Genomic DNA, 24,975 nt, shown 5'->3' with positions numbered 1-24,975 from the left:
GCACCATCATCCTCTATCACGTTGTTGTCATTTTTGCAATCACAGCATTTGAAGTATTAGTTACATCATGTATTACACATTTTCACAATTCTTTCAATTTTAAGTACCATTAAAGGAGAATGTTCAGGGTTGAAATGATAGATCTTTGCTCTTGGTTGTTTGCTTGCAGATATTTCGTTACCCAAACTAGGTAGCACTGATGATGTTATCCAGTTTGGGTAATAAAATGTCTGGAAAAAAACAGCCAAGCTTAGAGAACGGCAAGGACTTCTCAATTTTAAGGACTGTGTTCTCTCAGGACTCACACTTTTGCATTTCTATTGGAAATAATGGATTTGTTAACTTTATTCAAGGTCACAAAGTGATGTGGAAGAAAATGGGAAACGTGGTACTTCCGGAGCATGAAAAAGCTACTTTTAGTATTTGGCTAAAGATAAATCTCCTTCTTGTTCTCCTATTGCCTTTCAGGAAACCTCTAGTAGGAATCCATATTATGAATCATAAAGTCTTTAAAATTGCAAGATATTTGTTGTCCAAAAAAAGAGTCTAAAGTTACATAGCACTATGATCAATTTACAACTTCTGCCACTGCTGCTAGGTTTCCATTGTTGAGTTCTAATTGACGCTAATTAAAATTCTACGGAATGAAAAGCTGCAGATTTCTCAGGAACTTGACAGTGAATGTTGTCTGCCAGCCATCTCCAAACACCCCATAACCACGTACAGCCAGCCTGTCAAGAGAGCTAATGCAGACATAGTGGGGCACATCACATTTGCCATTGTGGCTTATATCAGATATACTCAGCTGTTTTTTTCTCAACACACAAAAGCATGATATGTAATTCAATGCTCAATTTACCCCTGTCTCGTAGGAGATTCCCCCCCTACTAATTGATAGAAATTAAGCCATTAATCAAGCCACTAGCCATCATTCAAACCAGAGAAGATGAATACAAACTTTCATCATAACCACCTTCCCCATTTTAGTGTTCATTAGCATTAATTTTTAATGTAATTATGCTATTCTTTTACACTGAGCTCATAAATTACTGCTCTTTTGTTGCTTGCTAGCCTTGTAAAATCCAAAGTAATGCTTTGTGCTCTATTCTTAAAGGCAATTACTAGCTACCTCTATCTTTTATATCTATATAATAAAAAAACTTTATATAATAAGTTCACCTAGCATAGATATGCTTATAAATATAACATATACAGCATGCACATTAACACAGATTCTATCATTGATGTAGTGTTATCCTTCTCATAACTTGTACTGTTGGTGCTGTGTAAGGGGGTGTTGAGTGATCAGCAGGGGTGGGTTCCTGCCAGTTCTAACCTCTTCTATAGAAGAGGTTCCACAAATCTACAGTGCCGATTAGAACCCGTTCCAGCTCCCTCCCCCCGCCTGTCCTCACATCATCAAGATGAAGAGCAAGAGGAGGAATTTTGGGAGTTGAAGTCCACAAGTCTTAAAGCTGTCAAATTTGAACACCCCTGAGGGTTTTTTTTCTAAAGGGTTAGGGATACAAGAGTCTTGTAACTTGACAGCTTTAAGACTTGCGTGCTTCAAATACCTGAGTTTCTGAGCCAACATTTTGGTTGCTAAGCAAGAGCGTTGTTAAGTGAGTTTCACCACATTTTATAAGTTGGCCATGCCCACCCAGTCACATGACTGCCAAGCCACTCTCTCGGTCACATGGCTGGCAAGCCACTCCCACCCAGTCACATGGCCGGCAAGTCACTCCCACAAAGCAGGCCACACCTACAGAAAAGGTTCTAAAAAATTTTGAAACCCACCACAGATGATCAGGCACTTTTGGGTTAGGTATCCATTTTGTTGGAGGATGTTGTAAAGATGGTCACTTTCCTTTTTCTGATGTTCTGGGTTATTGTTACTGCATTGGTGCTCATCTGAATAATATTGTTACATAGTTTGCCTTGTGGAGATGGGATCTTTACTTTGGTAATGAAGAAGTTAATTAGTGTGAGTTGTTTTTAGCAAACTATGAAAAGGATAACACTATCATACTTCAAAAATCTCTCAGAAACAAGCAATAGACTGTGTCTGTCCTACATAGTGACTATTATGGTCATTACTCTGCATATAGATGACCTTTTTCTTGAGCTATTAGGTCTTTTGGCTTACTTAAGATGTTTCTGAAGGATTTAATTGGTTTCTGTGCAATTTGCCCAGCTTCTGGAGAAATACATTCTCCAACTCTTGTCATAACCACAATTGCTGGCTTATTTAAGAACAGCTGCCAATGATAGTCCCTCTATTGAAAGCAATACACCAACCTAAGATCTTAACAGAATAACAGAGTTGGAAGGAACCTTAGAGGTCTTCTAGTCCAACCCTCAGCTCAAGAAGGAATCCTGTACCATTTCAGATAAATGGCTGTCTAATCTCTTCTTTTAAAACCCCTTCCTACTTTTTTCCTTGGCTCTCTGGTCTCTGACTTGACTGGCTGACTAAACCTCTTTGGTATTTGGCTGTTGTGGACTATTTTCCCCTGAACCTGTGTTTTGTTTGCCATTTACAGCTTGACTCCAGACAAAAAGCTATTGCTTCTCCGTAATTTCTAGATTGTGTGTGCGCCTACACAGTCAACTCTTTATCTGTCTTTGTAACTGACTGCAGGACTACTCATTCTCAAATCACCTGTAAACTGAACCAATGTGTTTCCTCAAACAAAACAGAGCTGTGACAGACATCCAAGTATTACCATGAGAATTTAAATTACTCAAAGGTTAATGTGGGCAATGAACTCAAAAATTGGTCTACTGCAGGGGTAGTAACTTTTCTGTACAGGGCACATATTTGAAACAGATTATGTGGTACGTATATTCACAAATTTCATGGTGGAGATGGCCACTTACACAACCTCTATGGGTAATCCTTGACATACAACCTTTGTTTAATGATGGTCTAGAATTATGATAGAAAGGGTGCTTTATGGCCCTGAAAACATTTCTAGGCATTGCAAAATGTTGCACCTCCACAAATGTTGTGGTCTGGTAGCTTTGCAACCTGTTCACACTTACAACAGATTGCCAAGTATCCCACGATCATGTGGTCACCATTTGCAATCTTTGCCAACTTCTCTATGACAGCAGTGAAAGTCACAAATTATTGCCACCTACCAACAGGACTCCCTCTCATCTCTGGAGGCTGTCTGAAAGGGCTGCATCCCAAAGAGGAGCTGAATTCCTTTGGCAGGGTACAGAAACAAAGCCAAAATACTGAAGATTTCAGCTCTGTTCCTGCGACCTGCCAAATGAGTTCCCTTCCATGCCATGGAGGGGTGATGACCTCCTTTGACAGCAAATAGTCAGCCAGGTAAGGTTAGGAGTCTGGAGTGTATCCGTTAATATTTATTTGCTCAGGAGTTAAAAGTCCTGTTTGGATTTCAGTAGGGAGGATTTTCAGCTCCTGAGCAGAGCCTCCCTGGATTTCCAGCACCTTAATGCACTCCTTACCTGGGACTCTGTTTAACAACCTGTACAATCACTTAATGACTGCAATTACTGGGAATGCTGGGAGTGTAATTGTGGAGCAAAACAATCATGTGGGTAGCCACATGATGTCTCACTTAACTACCACTTCACTCAATGAATGATAAACCAGTCCCAATGGTGGTTATGAATTAAGGACTATCTGTATATAAGAAAGTTAGCTAACTGTTGTCCCAGAAGACAAATAAGCAGTGGATGGAAATTAATCAAGGAGAGAACCCACCTAGAAATAAGGACAAATTTCCTGACAGTTAGAACAATTAATCAGTGGAACGGCTTGCCTTCAGAAGTTGTGGAGGTTTTTAAGCTTCAGCACTGGAGGTTTTTAAGAAGAGATTGGACAATCATTTGTTTGAAATAATATAGGGTCTGCTTGTGCAGGGGGTTAAACTAGAAGACTCCAAGTCCCTCCCAACTCTGTTATTCTGTTAAATATATTTCAGAGTATAATGCTATTTTAATTTTAATCCTGTAATTGAGTCTACACCCCATGCAGAAATATTTATTTTTGCTGAAAAGAAAAAATCTACTATTTTCAGTGATAAGCATATTCACTCTAGGATGGCCTTTAAAAAAAAACCAATGTATTTTGCACTGAGTTTGGGGTATCTATTTAACTTTCAAATATGCTACAGAGTGTTGCACTTGCCTAGTACAGTGCTGAATTTATAGAAAACAGTTTCTGGTGAAGATCAGCAATAGGTTTTTAAAAAAACTGAATTAATTATTCACTGACAGTAAGTCAACTCACTATTGCAAATGCATCAACTATGTAATAAGGAACTATTAAGATCATTGATTTTCTGAATCCAATTGATAGCTAACAGGCTAAAGCTACACACTGATATTTGTATAACTAATACCTCAAGGCTAACACTTTTGACATAAAAATCCCAATCGACCAAATGGTGTAAATAAATGGAAATTTAAAGCCTTATTCTCAGAAACTCAAACCCAATATAGAATTATGACATATTGTAGTATGCAATATTCCACACAGGTATCTAAGAAATAATAGATATAGGTAGATTTAAAAAAAACAAAAACTTACAGGCTTATTTAAGGTCCAAAAACTGAGGAAATGGACCCAGGAAATGTAAATAGGAAGAAGCTCTATTCTATGAGCCAAACTCCCTAGTATCCAGACCTTTATCTTTATTTTATTAAAAATAATCGATTTCTAGGAAATTACAAAGTTACAAAGAATATTAATGGTAATAAATTGTGTATATTATTCATTTAAATGTGGAAGATGAATTTAAGCCCAGAATCATTTGGAGACAGACAGCATCAAATAGAAGGAAAGCAGGCAAGTATAAAACAAGTTACTTATTTAAGAATAATGAGTGACATATATGTATTTTTCTACATTCTTTGTTGATAGAAAAATGATTATTTTTCTTCTCACTAAGATTACCGTAACATTTAACCTGACAATCAAAATTTGAAAATTATATAATCATAAACCTTGATTTAAAAAGTATGTGCAATTTTGTCATTTGAATCAACACAAATCGAATTTCTCATTTGCAGTAACTACTATATTAGCTGTTTCTAATACACTGCTGTCCTTTACTTTGCTAACAGTATCTAATTAATAACATTTTCCTTGAGAAATTGAAAAAATGGAATCTGATATCCATGTTATTTTATATTTCAATTTATATAGGGAACCAAAGAACTAATTATTTCTTCTTTAATAAAAAAAGAAGTGTAACAGAAGGAGCCACTGGAATCCTTGATATTTTTCTGATTAACAAATTATGCATACTACTAACAGATGGCAAACTAATTTTTATCTTCAATACAATTAATTAAGAATTTTCTTTTAATTCCTATACGATTTTCATCTTTATTATTACATCTTCTTGTGTGGCAGTAGCATTTTTGCATTAAATTACATTAAATTCTAATAGTGTGTAAATGTAATAAAACTATTCATTCTCTAAAATACACTGCAAAAGAACAATAGTGAAATTGGTAAGTAGCTTCTATTTAGTAATGGGACATACAAGCAGTATACTGCATTATCTTGACCTTTTCTGATCAATAGGGCCCAATATTAAAGACACATCTCATTTTTATAACTGCTAAACTGAAAAAAGCATTTAACAAATAGCAGAAATTTTGTAATAAACTGCCATGCTGATATTATTCATTCTATTAAAATGAACTTAAGTTTCACAGTATTGTTACACAAACAGGAATACTTTCCTTCATGTGATCCAAGAATCCAAACTATGGTATTGTTTAGATGTGGTAGATATGATTTAATTACTCATGTTCAGGTTACAGAACATGAGAGAGAGTGCCATTGACAAGTAGACACCAGTCAGCCATAATGATGAACAATTTGCTGTTGTCCTACATTGTCCTTTAAAACCCTACTTGGTCAGGAAGCTGATGACAAATCAAATGTATTTGACCAGGGACTATGTGTAGGATTGTGGAAATTACCTTGGGGAAAATAACCAGAAATGTTACAAAAACATAAAGTGCAGAAACATGCCTTAAGCTCTGGGAACAAAGGGAATATTAGGATGACACTCAGGCTGACTCCTTCCTGACCTCCTGAGGTACGAGGGGGAAGGATATGAAGAACACAATCAGAGTTGCAATATACTGTTAACATAGGCCACAATATCTCAATAAAACGTACCATAGTCTTTGTTTTAAGCAATCTGATTTGAACAAACTCAAAGCCAGCAGCATCTGAAACAGCATGAAATAGTTGGATCTACTTGGGTGTAGACCAATAATTTGGGTTTACTTGGCCGTGGCCACTAGTTAAATTCCAAGATAATGTTTAATGTTCTCCCTGTTACATTTTTAAATGCATTGTAGCATTTGTCTATTTTGATTTGCTTTTAGTTAAAAGTGATAATCAGGCTGTTTTTAAATTGCTGGATTTTTAATTTATTTTATATTTCTATATATTTTATACTATTGTTTTTGTGAAATTGGCTGGTTTGAACTGTATATATTTTAAAAGTTTGCATTGGAAAAATATTTGAAAAATGAATGGTTTTGATGATTAAAATTAAAATTTATATTGAAGACAAATATTGTTATTAGGAGGCAGAGGATGAAACAGAACACCCTGCTATAAAAGCTCTATCTACTATTTAATTTAATTTAATTTAAAATTAAACTATTTGGCTTTGTTTTATCAGCTTTTGCAATAACTACATACAGTTTTAATCTTAATTATTATTGGCTGATAACTTTATACTTCTCCATGTAAGAAAAGATCATACAGTAGGGGAAAAAAAGAAATAGAAAAGAATAAACTCTGACATTGTTTAAATCGTCTAAGCTATAAAAATTGATCATTTAAGAAGAGGAATAATAGTATAAATAATAATATAAAAATCAATGAATTTTACAATTTTATAATAATATAAAAACCAATGATTTTTACAATGATGAAACTGAGTAAATTATACTTTGTTTTTTGTTATGTTACTTCTATAATATAAATATATTTTTAAATCCCTTATATCATATTAACTTCTATTATAAAATTATGGTAAAAATATACGTAACAATAATGTATATACCAGATGTAATAAATTCTCTATTGTCTGGAAATTCAACACCGGGTAGTTATTTCAGGCTAATAAAACAACATTTACATTCCAGAATCATGAAATGCATATATAGTTGGCAATGCTTAAATATTGCTTGAACATTTGCAAAAAATTATATATACAATTTTTTATATATATATAACCTTTCTTACAAGACTTTCTGCTTAATGTTTTATTATTCAAAATATAATCTTTCTTAATTCAAAATGAAGGCGCTTTAGTTACTAATATTTACAAAAGTGTTTACAATTAATTCTCCTTAATAAAGCAACAATTAAACCATGCAGAATCTAAAATTCAAATTGAGTTTTTTCCCCAGTATATATACTCTAATATGATAAAGGCCACACAGTTAGAGTTCAGGTCACTGTCATAACAATGAACTTTAATAAAACTAACTGAACATAAAGCGTGACCTTTTGCAATACCTAATGAACTTAAGGGCATTTAAATATATTTTCTTAACATTGAGTACAGCACTCTAAGATATTATGGCTATCTGGGCATGACCTCATACACTAGAACTCTGCTGTACCGTATTATCTTGCTCTCAGTCAATTAAATTAGAAAACAATGTGAACTTTAACTACCCAGTGTAAAATAAAATGACACCTAACCTTGCTAAAACTTTGGCATTCTGTTATAAAGGATCATCATTTTTAATTTTAAAAAAGCTATTTCAAAAATACATGGAAATGAAAATATCAGGTAGAACAAATAAGGGAATGACTATAGGTAAAACAATTGAGTCTCGTCTGTTTTGAATAAGACATTTAACCAGGCACTGCAGTATAACTGACCATATATAAAATTAAGACTTGTCAATATTCCTTTTCTTGAGTATAATGTTAGATTACCTTAAAATAGGCAGCAGTTTAGAAGTTGTTTGTGTCAAATAAAGACATTTCTAATTCCTGCACATAAAATAATATGAATTCTTTAATCAAGCATGTCCATCTGATTAAAAGTTATTCAATATAAATGAATACTGCATTTGAAAGATGGAAACTCTTTAAACCTTCATTTGGAACTTCCTAAGAAATGTGCCCTTTCTAGGTAACAAGGAAATAATTCTGGTGAAAATAAAAGATTACTTCATTTTCAAGAAGGGGATAAAGCCCAACAATGACCTTTATCTTATAAAATTGCAGAAAATAATTAGTATAAAAGTTGAATCATCAATTCACTTTACAAATGGAAGTTACTACTGCAAACTGTGCCACCTTCATGGCAAAATCAAAAGGATAAATGGCTAAAACTCAAACCACTCCTGGCTCACATTCTCTCTCTCTTTCATTTTCTCTGTCTCTCTCTCTCTCTCTTTGGAGGGAGGGAGGGAGGGAGAGGGAGAGGGAGGGAGAGGGAGGGAGAGAGGAAGGGAGGGAGGGAGGGAGAGATAGATAGATAGATAGATAGATAGATAGATAGATAGATAGATAGATAAATAGATAGATAGAGATCCCTTCCGCTATATACATGCCCAGTGCAAATAAAATTAATAGTTTTTATTGGCATGGTTTATACACTCTAACTTATATTCTATATTTGTCATCTGTGCTGAAAAAAAGAAGAAAGCTCTATGTCAGGTGTGTCTCCATCAATAACCAAGAAAGAAAACTCTCAATTCCATTGTTATGAAAATTTATGAAAAGATAGCAGCGAAAGAAAAGCAAGATCTGAGCCAGAAAGGTGCAAACAAGTACATATCAAATGATTACCTAGTCCCTCCCTCCAACGACCCCACCCCAGTGTCCAATCTGCAACTTCCTAAGGTGACATGTGGGTTGCATCTCCAAAAGGTACCATCAGACGGTTGGCTATGACCAGGCCCAAACACTGGTCACCAGCATACGCAGAAGTTGGTGAGAAGAAAATTCCCTTTTTCATATCTCCTCCAGTACCATATAATTCCCATCCCAAATACCATGCCCCCACCCTCCCCATTTCTATGGCAGCCGATAGCAAGCAAGTGAAGCAGAGGCTGACACTCTATTTTTACTTAGCTATATTTTTTCCAAAATATTTTGATTAAATAATAAACCACTGTAATAAAAAGCACAAAAATTAATTAATAATTAAATAATCAGAATAACAAAGTATATTCAGTGGATATGATAGGTATCTACTAAGTAGCACTGGTACGTAATAACATTCCCTTTCTATCATATATAATTGCTTTATCTGAAAAACTGCACTACTACCTTATTTCATTTTTTGCTACATACTTTCCCTAACAGATTGTTGGAATGCTGTAATAATATAGCTGGAAATTCAGCAAACATCTGACAAAGTACCCCATGACATTGTCAGTAGCAAACCACGTTAGTTAAGCAGGAGATAGATGTCATGATAATTAAGTAGATACATAGTTGGCTCAAAAATCATAATGAGCGTTCATCAATGCTTCCTCATCAATTTAAAGAGAGTTATTCTAGGTTCCTGCAAGGATCACTTCTTTTCATCACTGCTTTGTATGAAAAGACAAACTGGTTTGTAGCTGATACAAAATTAGGTGGGACAGCTAGAACAGACAGAAATAAAAATTCAAAACCATCTTGATAATTTACTGAAAAGGTCTGAAAGTAACATAATTAAATTTAAGAGAAAGAAGTATTAAGTTCTTGAGTTAGGAAACAAAACTCAAATGCATTAGTAACGCATTGCTGAGAGGGTAGTTCTTCAGTGGAGAAAAGGGACTTAAATGGTTTTGAAGAAGTAGCAGTCCTCCTCAAAGATCAGGGTCTTAGATTGGGAATGTTTCTTTGTCTAATTCTGTTATCTGAGGTACAGGAGAGAGCATTTCTAATTTAGCAAACAAATTGCATTTACTCCTCTACAGAGGTAGCTTAGCATTCTACATACAATAACATTATGATTTGATTATTGTAACATATCATATGAAATCGCCTTGGAAGACTATTCAGAAATATAGTGCTCAAAATTTTAATTAGGTGACTCAGTGGGAAGATAGCTTGCCAGTTTTAAGAGAACTATACCAATTGCCAGTTTATTTCCATATACAATTCAAGGAGATAGTTTGGTTCCACCACAAAATCGCGGAGGACAAAATCGCGCTCGACGAAAGCGCGCATTTGACGTCATCACAGCGCGACGAAAACATCGCGCTGTGATCGAAAAATGTAAAAATAAAGCGAAAACCTTACCCTAACCCCCCCAAACCTAACCCTAAACCTAAACCTAACCCTTAACCTAACCCTAAATCTAACCCTAAACCTAACCGTTAACGTAACGCTAAACCTAATGCTAACCCTTAACCTAACGCTAAACGTAACCCTAACGCTCTAAACCTAACCCTAACCCTTAACCTAACCCTTACCTTTATGTGAATCGGCTTGCTTTAATTTTAATTTTATTTAAATTTTTAATTTTTTTCGTCGCGCTGTGATGACGTCAAATGCGCGCTTTCGTCGAGCACGATTTTGTCCTCCGCGGTTTTGACGGGTCACGGATAGTTTTAAAGTTCTTCATAGCAATATGAAACTAGTTACTATAAGAACATCTGAATATTTCTCAGACGGCCACCACTACATCAGTGAGGTATTTTTCATTGTTGGTTCTCAATTGATGGAATTAATTGCCCATCAAAGTTCATCAACTTTTTATGCATTATGCAAGAGGTTAAACGGTTTTTACACTGGCATGTATCTCACAAACAATTATGTTTTAAAAGGTCATCTTCAGATTATGCTCACTTCTGATGACTACAAGGACCTGTCATATAGTTTTCTTGATATCAGTACAGAAGTGTTTTGTCATTGCTTTCTTATAGGATATTGTTGTACATCCAGTCTATCTAACAGCCTTGGTATTCTAATGGCTTTCCAATCCAAATGATTGGATAGTCCTATTCGCTATTAGTATTAGTCCACAGCAGAGTATCTCCCAGTCTGAGGCATATTTCTACCTTTAGAGAAGTAGCATTATTATTCTGGTAAGTGATATATAAAAGGCATGAATGATTGATTGAAAAGAAATATTTATGATTTCCTGAAATTAAATTTAGTAATTATGGATGATGTAATTTCCTGACATTAAAACAGACTTACTCATGCCATAAGGTGCTTCTTTCGCACTTGGAGATTTAGCACTTCATACCATTGAAGAAAAATCAATGTAGTTTACAAAGTCTAAAGATTTTCCATTCTGGTCTTGACTTTATAGGAGGCAAGATTGATAGGAGGAGTATTTAAAGCTGAAATCTAGATGAATGATTTTGTATTCTTTTATAGCAGCTCTCAACTGACACTTAAAAAAGACACTTAAGTCTCAGCATTATTGCAGTCTCTCCTCCAGGATAACATACATTGTCAGAAAAAGATCTTATCTCAGATATCACCTGTTTTAGTACTAAACCTGAGAGAACAGGTTATAGGATTACCCATCTTTGACATAAGTATTATATTTATTTTAAAGGCAGAAACCAGCATTATACAACCAATACCTAGAATGTTTGAAAATCTATCAGAATTTCCTATTTGATTTCCTATTACGTGAATTGATTTATAGTTTTTAGTTACATTTAAAGAAATAACTAAATGAAATAATAATTATTCATTTTAAGATGAAATTCTTTTGATCTTTATTTTCATATTAGATCCATTAATCTAAATCTGTACGCATAGAAAATTAGATGTCAGGAAGAAGGCTATGCTAGAATTGTTCTTCTTGGTAACTATACAAAAATCTTGTGAGATTTTTTAAAAAAATAATATTTATGTATTATGAATGAGATTGTTTATGAATCCTAACTTGCACTTTGATATTCAAGTCAAATTAAACTCCAATTCTTATTTGTAAAATGAACCTAAAATATTCTACTTCATGAAGAAAATTTAGAAAAAAATAAAATACTAAGTTCATGAATACTGATAATTATTAGAAACACCACATGCTCCAGACAAAAGATAAATATATTGCAATTCATAATGTTTATATTAATATTCAAGTTTCTATAGTAAATATTTTTATTTCAAGTGTGAAAGAATAATACAAAACTACTGTCACCTCTGAGGAACAATTTAGTTACCGGTAATTCATCCTCGTTGTGCACACTCATTTATGTGGGGGTCATTTTAAGCTGATACAATATAATGTTCTCCAACTATGTGCTATGTGAATTGTTCATATAAATGGCATAAATTAAGCTGCCTTCATATATACTCAATCACATTTGTAGCCTTGATTTCTTCTCTTAATTTGTGGCCAAGATACCATATTATCCCTTTCAGAGGTTGACCTCAGAATATTAGATTTTGCAAGATAGTTCTACTAAACTGAGGGGAGACATTTACTCACCCCTGCCTTTTCATAGAAAAATCAACTTTAAACTTGCCATGATGAAAAATCAATAAAGCAGTAATTACTTCACTTATCATTGTGTGGAGAAACAAATTGGGAAGTGAAGCTTAGCATCCACGCAGATTTCAGTGAAACAAGGGGAGTTTTTGGATCACTAAGCTAGGAAAGGGAAAGGTCTCTGAGCAATAATTAAATTTACTCATGCTGATTTTCTGCCAAATTTATTTCCCCAGCGTATATAAAATATTCTATACCTTACTAACTAGCATAACTAATCAATTCAACATATGAAAAACAAAAATGCAAGCTCAAAAATTAAAACATTGGGAAATACGTTTAAGAATTATTTTGTTAAATTTAAAAGAACAGGTAATTTATTTATATTTGAGATTTAAATGTACTTTAACAAGTGCATTTACTCTATATTCCAAATTCTTATATAACTTTCACATACCTATTCATTTTAGGTACCAAAAAAGAACTGTCAAGTATTTTAATTATCTTCTAGTTCAACTGAATTTTTTTCATGATCAATTCAGTGTTAATCAAGATATCATTTAATTGCATTATGAAGCATACACTAAAATGCTTACTTATATCATAATAGTAATACAAAATACTTAATCTAAATGCAAAAAAACAAATTGTTCCCCTCAGCAGTATTTATACCTTATATTACTGCTGTCATGATTATATACTTTGAATTTGACTAACCTATCTGAGTTTTTTTAAAAAAAATCAATACTACCAATAAAACTGTAATAAAATCAGATACTATTGCATAAGAGCTTAATGCCATGTTTTCAGTTAGATATAAATTAAAATAATTTGTATCATAGAAACAATTTTTGTAAATACTGCATTTTTACTGATAGATTTCATGCAGCAAATTAAATTGGGGTCAGTGAAAATGAAAAGACAATTACTCTATCAAACTTATATTAGAGCTGCTACAAACCAACAACATACAAAAAGAGAAAGGAGAATGAGAATCCTTCTGCTGATTAGAGAGACTATGGTAATTTCAAACATTTAAAATTGAACAACCTCCAATTCTCCCAGAAGGTGGAGACATCATTCAGACATGGGTTATTCCAGCCAGTGTCCAATAGGACTGGCTCTACCAATTGATAAGTCCCACCCTCCGTGCTAGCCTCCCCAGCTTAGACTCAGTTCATTTCCTTTGGACTGGCTGTGTCTGGTGATCTCTACAACAGTTTTTTAATTGCAAGCTGGATAAATTGGTAAATTCGTCTTAATTTGATATATTGGCTATCCTAAATTCTAAATCGTGAAATTTGCTCTTTGGTGCGGAGGTTTGCAGGACAGGATTTCTTCCCTGGCCCTAGTGGCTTTCTGAGGGGATTTGGCCCACGGGTTCTTCCCTCTGGCCCTTCCTTGCCGCTTGTGTGCCTCATGTCGTTCCTTGGGCACTTCTTTTCTATTGATGGGGCTTCTGGCTCATTTGCGGCTTCTGGGCTCTTAGCCGAAAAATTGCCTGTTAGCAGCCTTCGCCTACAGACAACTGCCGCCGCCTTGCAGCTGCCGAAGTCACACCAGAATCGCTATTTGGAGCCGCTGCTTCCCTTATCATCCTTTCGGGCTCAAGCTGCTTGGTTTGTTGTGTTAGCCATTTGCAGCCTTTAAATGATCAGGAGGTCATGGCGAACTAGCTGGCATTGCTGGTTCGCATTTCCAATCCCTCAGAGGACTCGAAGGTTCCAGGTGGCCATCTTGGATGAGAATTTCAGCAGGAAAAAGTTCCAGTGGCCATTTTGAGGCATCAAAAAAATCCATACGCCATTTTGACAGCATCGCACGAGGTCGTGAGTAGCATGGCTTCCATTGCCTCGGATACTGTGGTTTCTGATTCCCCTCGGGATTCTACACCTCCCTCTATACCACCTACAGGGCCCGGGAAGTCAGCATCCAAGAAAAGGGTGGGTACTGTAAGGGACATTGCCCCCAAGCCTGCCAAAGTTCCAGCTCAGGAGAAGGTCCCCCCAAAAGATAGGAAGGTCCTCTGGCCTCCGGGCAACGTAAAGCCAAGGCCAAGTCACACCATTGCAAGGGGCCTACACAGGTTCAATTGACTCTGGCACCCAGGCCTCTAAGCCCTCCTGGGGAACTATCCACCAACATGGATGGGGAAAGTTCCCCACCTGCCTCCCCATTGCAGCCTGAGGACGGGGTGGTTGTCCCTGAGGAAGATGGGTCTGAAGGAGAAAGGAGTCTAACCCCTGATATAGATGTTGGTTCCCCTAGCCCAAGGGGGGTTCCTTGCTATCCTTCTGACATGGCAGACATTATAGTGGCTGCCATAGAAAGGAGCATTGCTGCTGGCCTACAACATCGCACTGATGTGGCTTCTACCTCCAAGGGGTCTAAATCATACAAGAAGGCAAAACCTTCCAGCGCAGAGGGGATGCCTACTTACTCTCTTTCTCAGGCCTCGGTTTTAGAAGTTGATGAACCAGTTTCCAGGGATTCTGACCTCTCTGATGATGAGGATCTTACGCCTGCCCCTTCCTCTTTAATAGGACTGTTTAAACCAGTCTTATTTTGTTCCCTTCTTTTTAAGGCGAAGGAAGTATCTGGCATCCCTGCCTTCAAGCCATCTTCCATGAAGGAGCAGGACAAGACTGACATGACTGATCCTCTTTTTTCCAGGCCTACGGTAGAAAAAGAAGTGGTCCTTCACCTAAGCTTTTTCTGGAGGTAGTCCAGAATCAATGGGTTTCACCAGGGTCTGGGCTCTTCCTTCCGCCTTGGATAAACAACTTTACCACGCGAGTCCCGAGTTATCCAAGTTGCTGGAGGTCCCTTCCATCGGCCCTCCAGTGGTGGCCCTTTCTGCTCCCAACGCTGCCACTGTGGCTACTGAAGATGCCCTCCGCCCAGAGGACAAAAGGTTTGATCAGACCTTGGTCAAGGGGCACCAGGCCTCTTCATGGGCGGTGCGGGCTGCTTCTTCTGCTTCTTTCTTTAACAGGGCAGCCTTGCATTGGCTGAAGCAGCTTCAAGAGAGACTTCCTCCTTCTGACACGAGATCCCACAAGGATCTAAACAAACTTAAGCCTGCGATGGAATATTCTGTGGATGCCTCTTTAGATGCAGCACGTTTCACCTCCAAGGCCATAGCCTGTTCCGTGTCCACTCAACAGCTGTTATGGCTCAAACAATGGCAGGCAGAAGCCAGAGCAAAATGGAGACTTGCATCTTCACCTTTTTCTGCTGACCGTCTCTTTGGGCCTCCACTTGAACCGCTTCTCATTGAGTCCAAAGATAAAAGAAAGGTTCTGCCTTCAGCTACTCGGAAAACTGATAACAAATCTTCTTCTTCCTTCTTCTGCAGGCAGCCCTTTCGGAACATGGATGGGGCTTTCAATTACTCCCATCCGCAACATCAGGCACCCCCCCCCGACAGGGATCAGCTTCTTATGATAGATTTGGCAAGAACAACCAGTGTTTCTCCTACAGGAAGCCCTACAAGGGAAATTCCAACCAACCATTCAGGAAGCAGAAGTGACTCATTGAGTTCCCTTCCCATTAGAGGTCGCTTATCGGCCTTTGCCGATCATTGGGATGTCATCACCAACGATGCATGGATTCGACGCACAATCAGATTGGGATTGGCTCTAGAGTTCCTCTCCACCCCACCACCCCCACAGTCACGTGTCCGGTCTCCAAGGACACCATCAAGAGAAGGTTGGTGGAAAAAGCTATCCAGCATCTCCTTCAGATTCAGGCCATAGAGAAGGTGACTTCCAACCAACTGGCACAGGGGTTTTACTCCCGTCTCTTCATAGTGCCGAAGTCTTCGGGGGATTGGAGAGCAATTCTTGACCTCAAATTTCTAAACAAATTTGTAGTTTACCGGAGGTTCAAGGTGCAATCCATATTGGAGAGTGTCCATCCAAACGACCTCCTCTCCTCTGTGGGTCTCATGGAAGCATACCTCCACATCCCTATATTGCAGGCGCACAGGCAGTTTCTCTGGTTCTCCTATGCCGGAATGCATTTCTAATATCGGACTCTTCCACTCAGCCTATCATCGGCCCTGAGAGTCTTCACAAAGGTCCTAGCGGTGATTGCAGCCCATCTACGCTCTCTTCCCATTCGCATTCTCTGTTACCTGGACAACACATTGTTGCTGTCCAGGTCATCAGACCAGGCCCACAGGGACATTCAAACTACTCTTCAAGTCCTCCAGGATCACGGGTTCCTGGTCAATGCCAAAAAGAGTCATTTAACTCTGACCACTCACCTCATACATCTAGGGGTGGTGATAGACACGAGCATAGGGAAGATTTTCCTCTCTCCGGAACGAAGAGTGAGCATACGCAAATTGATCTCAGCCACTCAGCGGCAACACAAGATCCCACTGCTCCAATTGTCACAGTTATTAGGGAAGATGGTGTCTACCTTCCAAATGTGCTATGGGCTCGCTTCCACAGTCGTCATCTGCAGTGGTTTCTGCTTCCCTATCAGCGGTCCAACAGCAGCTGGAGCAGCCGGAGGTAAGAAAGTCTCTACAATGGTGGTTGTCTCCGGCACTGTCTCAGGGCATTCTGTTCAGGGATCCTCAGCGGGTGGTCCCTACCACCAATGCAAGTCTCCTGGGCTGGGGTGCTCACATTCATGATCAAGTAGCTCAGGGGCTCTGGTCCCGATCCGATCTAAAGAACAGTATATAAACTGGTTATAGCTGCAGGCAGTGTATCTCGCGCTACTCCATTTCAGGGACATAGTCACCAATGCGCATGTACTCATCCTCATGGACAATACCACCACCAAGGCGCATATAAACAGGCAGAGGGAACGCGGTCGAAGACTCTAATGACTTATCATTCCAGTTAGTGGCATGGGAGGAGGAACATCTCCTATCTCTTCGCTCAAAACATATTGCAGGCATTCACAATCTGCAGGCGGACAGCCTCAGCCACATGCACATCGACCCGTGGAGTGGAGCCTTCATCACAGGATCTTCCGGCAAATCACAGAGAGGTACGATCCCCCAATTCTGGATCTGTTTGTGATGCAAAACAACCATCAATTCCCCAGGAACTTCATGCATTACGCGACTATGGGGACAGAGGGAACCGACGCTCTCAGGTGCAGCTGCCCTCGGGGTCTTCTGTATGTGCTCCCTCCAATTCCACTGATTCAGCGCGTAATTTGAAAGATGCTGATCAAGGAAGCAGAACTGATTCTTATATTGCACCACTGGCCCCGCAGGCCTTGGTTCACAGACTTGATCAATCTGTCGGTGGGCCCTCAGTGGCAGCTTCCTCAATTTGACTCTTTGCTTCTATAAGGCTCCCTCCGACACCCCGATCTAGCTTGGCTTCGTCTCACCGCTTGGAGATTGAGTGAGGGCCTTGACAGCAGCTAACTCTCACATGAGGTAATACAAATGATCCAGGCTGCCAGGCACGCATCCATTAATCACATTTACGATGCCACTTGGACTCAGTTCTCTTCCTGGTGTCAGCTACAAAGCATTTCACCTTTGTAGGCCTCCTCCATACCTAATGTGCTTCAGTTCCTTCAGCTGGGACTTGAAAAGAGCAAAAAAAATATTATCTTCTCATCCCTATGAGCAGAATGTTTTTTTCTCAATCTTGGGTCCTCTACAGAAGCCTGGAAGAGTTTGAGAGTTCTATATAATAAGCTGTTCCTAGAACTGCACTCTTCTGGACAAAGAGCTTTGATGTTGTTCCCGAAATCTGTTGGAGCCACTTTCCCAGGTTAGGAATCACAATCCCATGTTCTCCTACCATCACTGGAACCACTTTGGGCTTTACTTTCCACATTCTATCCAGTTCTTCCTTCAGGCCTGGTACTTCTCCAGCTTCTTATACTCCTTCCTAATATTCCTGTCTCTTGACACTGCTACAGCTATCACTACTGCTGTATTCTCGTCCTCATCTATTATGTCTAGTTGTTTGGCCAGTATCTACCTCTCCATCTGGATCTGGAAGTTCCACAGGATCTTAGCCCTGTTAGCCTCAACAACCTTCTCATTTGGACTTGAGAGAGTCTAGCTCATATACTTGCAGATGTTCCTGTACATAACACCAGCTATTTGATTGTGCCGTTCAGTGTATGCAGTTCCTGCCTGCATCATGCATCATGCACCATGACACTATGTGTTGGACTGTCTCTGAAACGTCTTTGCATAGTCTGAACTTCAGGTCTAGTAGCCGCCCGGAGTCCTTCGGGATTGGATGGCCTATAAACTGCATGCATGCATACATGCATACATGCATACATGCATACATGCATAAATAAATAAATAAATAAATAAATAAATAAATAAATAAATAAATAGTATGGTAGACCCCTACTTTTATGGGATTGGTGTTTAGTGCCTTTTCTTGTGCTCTTGTGCTGCTGCATAGTGTCTCAGTGCTATCTTTAGTCCAACATTTTGCAAGCACTAGATTTCCCAATGTTGTGGTCTGCCGGTGGTTTGCAGAGCTGGCAGTAGAGTTGGACAACAAGGGGGTTGGGGAGGAACATGGGCCAGTCCTAGAATCTGGGGAAGGCTCAATGAGAGCTCCATATTGGAGGCATAGAAGAGGGCAGAACCATCTGGGAGTTATGTGCTGCCTCCAGAACCTCCAGAGTCAAACATCAACAAGGCAGAGAAACAAGGTCCCCCTGTTCCCGGTGCGTGCATGCGCAGAGCTGCCAGAAGGCAAGAACAGTTAAGACAGAAGTGACAACTCGGGACTAAGGCTTGGAGATGATTGGCCCCTCCCATAGGACATGAGGGAGCAGCAAAGGCACGTGAGCCTTTGCAGGAAGCAACTTTGTTCATGCTTGTCAGTTTACCTTCTAAAGCTCCATTTTGACTTTTTGCTCCATGTGGCCTTGCCAAGCTAATTGCAAATTAAGTCTTTGGCAGCATTTCAAGGAAGGTAAAGGTGGGTACTTATCAGCCTTACTTCAAAAGACTTTGGCAGCCTACTGTAGAACTCTTTACAACTATTTGGGACTCATTAGGCTGTGAATGAACATAATTCACAGCCATTGAAATAAAAAGAGGGTTTTTGGGACTAAGCTTGTGCTTTTTACTGTATCAGGAAGCCTAGGTCAGAATACCTAGATAAAAGCTGGTATAGTCTCTGCGTGTTGGACTTGGAGTGAAAATCTCTGTATACTGTGAGGTGCTTCCGGGCCCTCACATCAGCAACTTCCATGTCTTCCTTGGCCAACTGACTATACTAGCAGAGTATACATCTGACTAACCAACATTTAATTTAGCACTTATGTAATCATATTTTATTAATTCTCTATTGCTAACATATTATTTCTTTTTAACTTTCTTTCATTTGCTTTTTTATATCTTAAGGACTTCATTTAATCTCTATGTACTTAAATTTAATGCATCTTATGCTTTTATTTTACCTCTTATTTGGTTCTTAATTTTCATGGTCCTTTATAATTGTATGTTTATAAAACATTGGTCAATGATCATAATAAACTCGAACTGCCTTTATTTATTTTGTGATTTTCTTTTCTTTTTAATACTAATTTGGATTTATTAGGGTTTTTTGTTCAATGTTATACATCACATAATCCTTTTTAATTGGAGTAGTTTTTATAAAGACTGTAAAATAAGTAATATATAAAATTAATTTTCATTTGCTATACAGATAGCTATGACTTTCTTATATAAAGTCCACTGTGAATTTCAGACACGGGACCTTCTAAAATAATGTATAATATTTCCACATACTAGCTGCTAAGTAATTGTATGACTGTAATAATCAGAATTAGTTTCTGTATATGTGCCTTAAATTTAGTTTAGGATATGGGTAAAAAAAAGAGGAGATTCTGACAAGAGATTTATATTATTTGAGATGTATAATGTTTATATAGCAATATTTTTAAAATAACATTTTCCAGTTTTCTCTGACAAAATAGTTCCTTACTGCTTGCAACATTTTAACAGGTGCGCTATCCTCAAAAGTAGTATACAACTATAACAGACAATAAATTATATTATTTAAATGCTACATTACAGATTTTTCTAGTGGTGACAGGTCAAGGAACATGTTTCCATAATTATGGATAATGTACTTGCACCAATCAGATCAAAGAATAGTTATTTGTTTATTGATTATAGCATTCTTAAACAGTTGAAATATATTCTGATGTAATCAGGTCAAACTAATAACTGATGCATAATACTATGGCCCTTTTGAAATAATTGGTTTTTTTATTATTAAACTGATAGTTCATCAGATGAAATTTAAGATATTGATTCCTTAAAGCTCTAAATGACCTTGCTCCTTCTCCTGGCATATAATTATCTCCACATGACAGTCAATAGACGAATCTTTCTTCAAAAAGTCCTGATTCATGCTGAACAAATGGAAGAAGGTATTCTGTATCATTTCCCAATTTACAGAATGTTCTCTCTTCAGAATTAGATTTGCCTCATCTCCTCATCTTCAAGGAGACCTCAAGTTCAGCAAGAATCTTTGAAATGATTGACTCAATTTTTTAGGCATACATTTTTATTTGGATTTTAACATTTTATTTATTTATTGCATTTATTGGCCATCTATCATAGAAATCATGCACACATATAGTAATAAGGGCAAGAAATTGTAAAAGTGAAATAAACAGAAAAAAGGAAAAATAGGAAACGAAGTATTAGAAATGAATTCTTAAAATTAATGGACTATTAAAATAAGTAGTTTTATATCTTCATTTTTTTATTCTTGTTTTTTCATTTTGTTTTTTTTATTTTTTACTTTAATTTGCACAGTATGGATTTTTATTTTAATACATATCATTTTATAATAATTTTATTATGTTGACATATATGTTATACAAGTATTAATATTAAGAAAATTTAATATATACAAAATAAATATAAAAGAAATATATGCCTTTAACATTTAATAAAAATAATTAGAAAAGAATGAATAAAAAATGGAACGATATAAAAGACTGTCAGTGAAATTTCATTAGAAACTGACTTGAGCATGTGAATGGCATTTGTTTAGTCCCTTCCTAATTGTAAACCTGTTGTAAATTGTCCTTGAAAAGAAGGTATGCTACTGAAAATTGAAATCAACAGCAGTTAATACATTAAAAAGAGCTTACATTGAAGAAGTCTTCACTGGGAAAATTTACATATCAAATAATAAAAGCAAGATGATTTGCATAGAAAAGGTCCTCAGCCAATTTATGTTAACAACCACAAAAAATACAGACAGTTACATAGATGTAGAAGCTTTTAAAGAGTATTTGGAGACATAAATAGTCATAAATATTTTTATGGATTAAAAGAAATACAAAGTGCAACATATTTTTACTGATCCATAGCTAACAAACTATTGGTTCACAAAGAAGCCATTGAAAAAGGGGTTTTAATTGGTTCATAAATTACTTGATCTTAGATATAAATACTGATATATCTATGACATTTCAAAGCATGTGTTTTATATGGTTGTTCAAAAGTAACTAAACCAGGAAAACAGTCATTAAAATGGCAATTGTTATTCAAACTCAACAAATGTACAGTAATATGCTTTGAACTAAGACAGATAGTTTCACATGTAGACTAATGGGAAACCATCTGTCCATGGATTTGTGTTCAATGAAAACATCAACTCAGTGAATGCATGCTGAAAAATGAGCATGACTCCCATATTAGAATTATTAGAAAAGAAACAGAAAGTATTGCCATTATAGCAATATTTTAAACATAAATCTTTAACATAACCATATTTAAAATACAGGCCTACAGTTCTGGTCACCATATTTCCAAAAAGGATATTTCAGTCCTTTGACAAGTCAAATTAAGCCTTTATATCATATGATGAGATACATAATTTCTTCATACAAGATATATTTCCATCCTATTTTATTATATATAATGAAGGATCATACAAATTAATTGAGTGGTAGGAGGCTTAGAATAGTACTTACTATGAAAATTGCTACATGTTAATTCCAACATCCAATCTAAAAATCACAAATAGAAACTGAGGAAATCAGAGGAAACACAGATAAATTACCTTCTTTTTTCTTCTTTGCTTCTTGTTCACTTCTCTCTTTTGCTTTTAATGCTTCATCAGCTTTAGCTAAAAATAATGTATTGACATGACGATTAGTTCTATAATAAACAACTGGAAAATGTAATACACTTAGAAACAACATAGTCATTTGAATCTCTGATGGAAAGACCTGGACAGACCCTTTTTATATAAATTTAGCATAACATTGCTATAACTGAATGTCAGATACCAAATGAAATTTTATTTGTATTTTTTTTTTTGTAAATGACTCTTCTTAAATGTGAATTTCTATTCCTAATGTCTTTCCCAAGGACATTCTTCCAAAAAGCCTTTGGGGCTAAAAGTAAATGTAGTTCCAGAATGATTCTTCAAAGACAGGGCAAAACTTAATTCTTCCAAACAGGCCTGACCCTTCCAAAATGCAACAGTAAGGAACAGGAAAAAGGAAAAGTGCTGGATACCAAGAAAACTCAGTGAATCCCTCACTTTCATAGCTTACAACTCCCTGAAGAAGTTGATGTAATTTATGAACAGACAATGTTTCTCGGTGGGCAAAGATAATTGACGCGCAAAATTGACGCGCAAAATATAGCCTCTCATTATCAAGACAACCCCTGCCTTCTCGAGGTGCCCACCGTTTTCCAACAGAAGGGGCTCTGTCGACTCTTGGGCCCGGCGAGCTCAAGTAGTACTCAGCCTAGAATCATGGATCCCGTTGATTCGGGATGCATGCGACTCTACAGCGAAGGGATTGGCGATGCCGTACCGACGCTAAAGACTTAAGTCAAGTAAGTCAAGTAAGTCACAAAGTTTCTAGGTTAATGGGACAACAAATCTCCCAATCTTTGTTATTTTGTCTAAACAAAATATCTTAGCTATTCATGCATCTGTGTAATAATATTCTTTCTTGAAAAACAATATAGCACCCAAACCATTTTAAAAGCCATATGCAGAGTTCAGCAAATACTACCTGGGAGCATTCCAGGTGAAGTCTCCATTTCCAGAACATGGTTGTCTAGCACAAAGAAACTCTAAAAGCTATATATGTTTGATATATTATCCAAATGGGATGTGATCTGGAAATGAGAGTGAATGGATGGAACACGCCAATTTTCCTAGAATGCATTGCAAATGTCTTCAAGACAGATCACAAGATCACTCTAACTTAAGTCAATTAATTATCAATTACTGAATTTAATATCTCCCTTCCCTCCCTAATGTGTTCAGGAGCAGTTATATTCAAGCCCATATTTATGCCAAATGCAAGGGCCTGCTCTACTGGGACAAAATGTGTGTCTTTTGCAAATCAGAAGCTCCTTTGCTCGTTTGTAGATGCCTCCATTTTGGTTAAAGTTATACTTGTGAAATAATGCCAGATCAGTTTGTATGTGGATACATTATTCTACCTCATTGCCTTGCTAGGCTACAGAAAGGAACATGAAGACGTTCTAGAATCTTCCGAAATACAGCGTTGCATAGAAGGTGCTGAATGAAGAATGGTATGGTCAGCATGTAACCAGACTATAGGATGAAATAAATTCTCTATAGAGGCATGATATCATTTCATGGATAATACCCTCTTTTTCGGTGCAAACTACAAAGCTGTATTTAATCGACGTTATGACAGCACTTTTAAAAACAGAATCTTCTTTTAGAAATATCTCCTCTTATTACTTAATTAAGTACAAGTTGCTCAACTGCAAGGGTTTTAAACACTTTACTACAGATGTTAAAGAAGATTAAAAATATACAGCACAGTAACAAGGGACTATCAATATACTCTGTAAATTAATTAAATTTCTGTTCTAGCACATCATTTATTCTGAAACATTAATGTCTCAAAGGGGCCATTCTCCTTTATTGCTATCTCACTGCATGATGAGTGAACTTAGAGAATAATCTCTAATAGCATTATAGTAGATGAAATATTAAGTTTTTTTTAAAAAACAACAACATTGCTTTGTCAACAGATAGAGAAGCATAATGTAGGTAGTTATATTCTAGACCAGCTCTTACTATGTAATAAATCCATTAAAGAGCAACAGTTTCAAATGCTAGTCTTCTATACCAACATATTTGTTATATGAATATTCAATTGATTTAGTAAGCATGAAAGGCATGAATGCCACATGACCCACAAATTTAAATCTAATATCTCTTTTCAGTTGGTATCTATGCCTTCTTAAAATACACAGCTTAAATACTGATGTTCTAAAATGACAGCACCAATTACAGAGACATCTGTTTCCATTTACAAGCTTTTAGATACACTTAGAGTACATTTTAAATCATGAAATATTAAAACTTTTCTGCCAGCGATCTCTTTACAAGAATGTATTAAATTAGATAATAAAACAAATCACTGGTAACTATAAAGATTTTTACTTCATTTACACTTATTCACACTAATACCAAGGTAAGGATAATAGAAATTCCATTTAAATTTAATTTTGGTTATATGTGTAATTGTAGCTATACCCCTTGAGTCATGGAAATGCTCAGCTTAT

At 36.8% G+C, this 24,975-nt stretch overlaps 1 protein-coding gene across 1 annotated transcript in view; it reads right to left on the bottom strand.

Annotated features, from left to right (window-relative positions):
* The window catches only part of RSRC1 (arginine and serine rich coiled-coil 1), a 138,330-nt gene that overhangs the window by 8,307 nt on the left and 105,048 nt on the right, over nt 1–24,975 (bottom strand). Inside the window, exon 7 of the mRNA XM_032225941.1 lies at nt 22,469–22,534. Coding sequence (XP_032081832.1) covers nt 22,469–22,534 — 66 coding nt within the window. The remainder of the gene's footprint in view (nt 1–22,468; nt 22,535–24,975) is intronic.

Source organism: Thamnophis elegans, chromosome 10 (genome assembly GCF_009769535.1).
Source record: "Thamnophis elegans isolate rThaEle1 chromosome 10, rThaEle1.pri, whole genome shotgun sequence".
Classification (NCBI taxonomy): domain Eukaryota; kingdom Metazoa; phylum Chordata; class Lepidosauria; order Squamata; family Colubridae; genus Thamnophis; species Thamnophis elegans.
The sequence above is the reverse complement of the archived record's forward strand: the minus strand, read 5'-3'. Positions and strand labels throughout refer to the sequence as shown.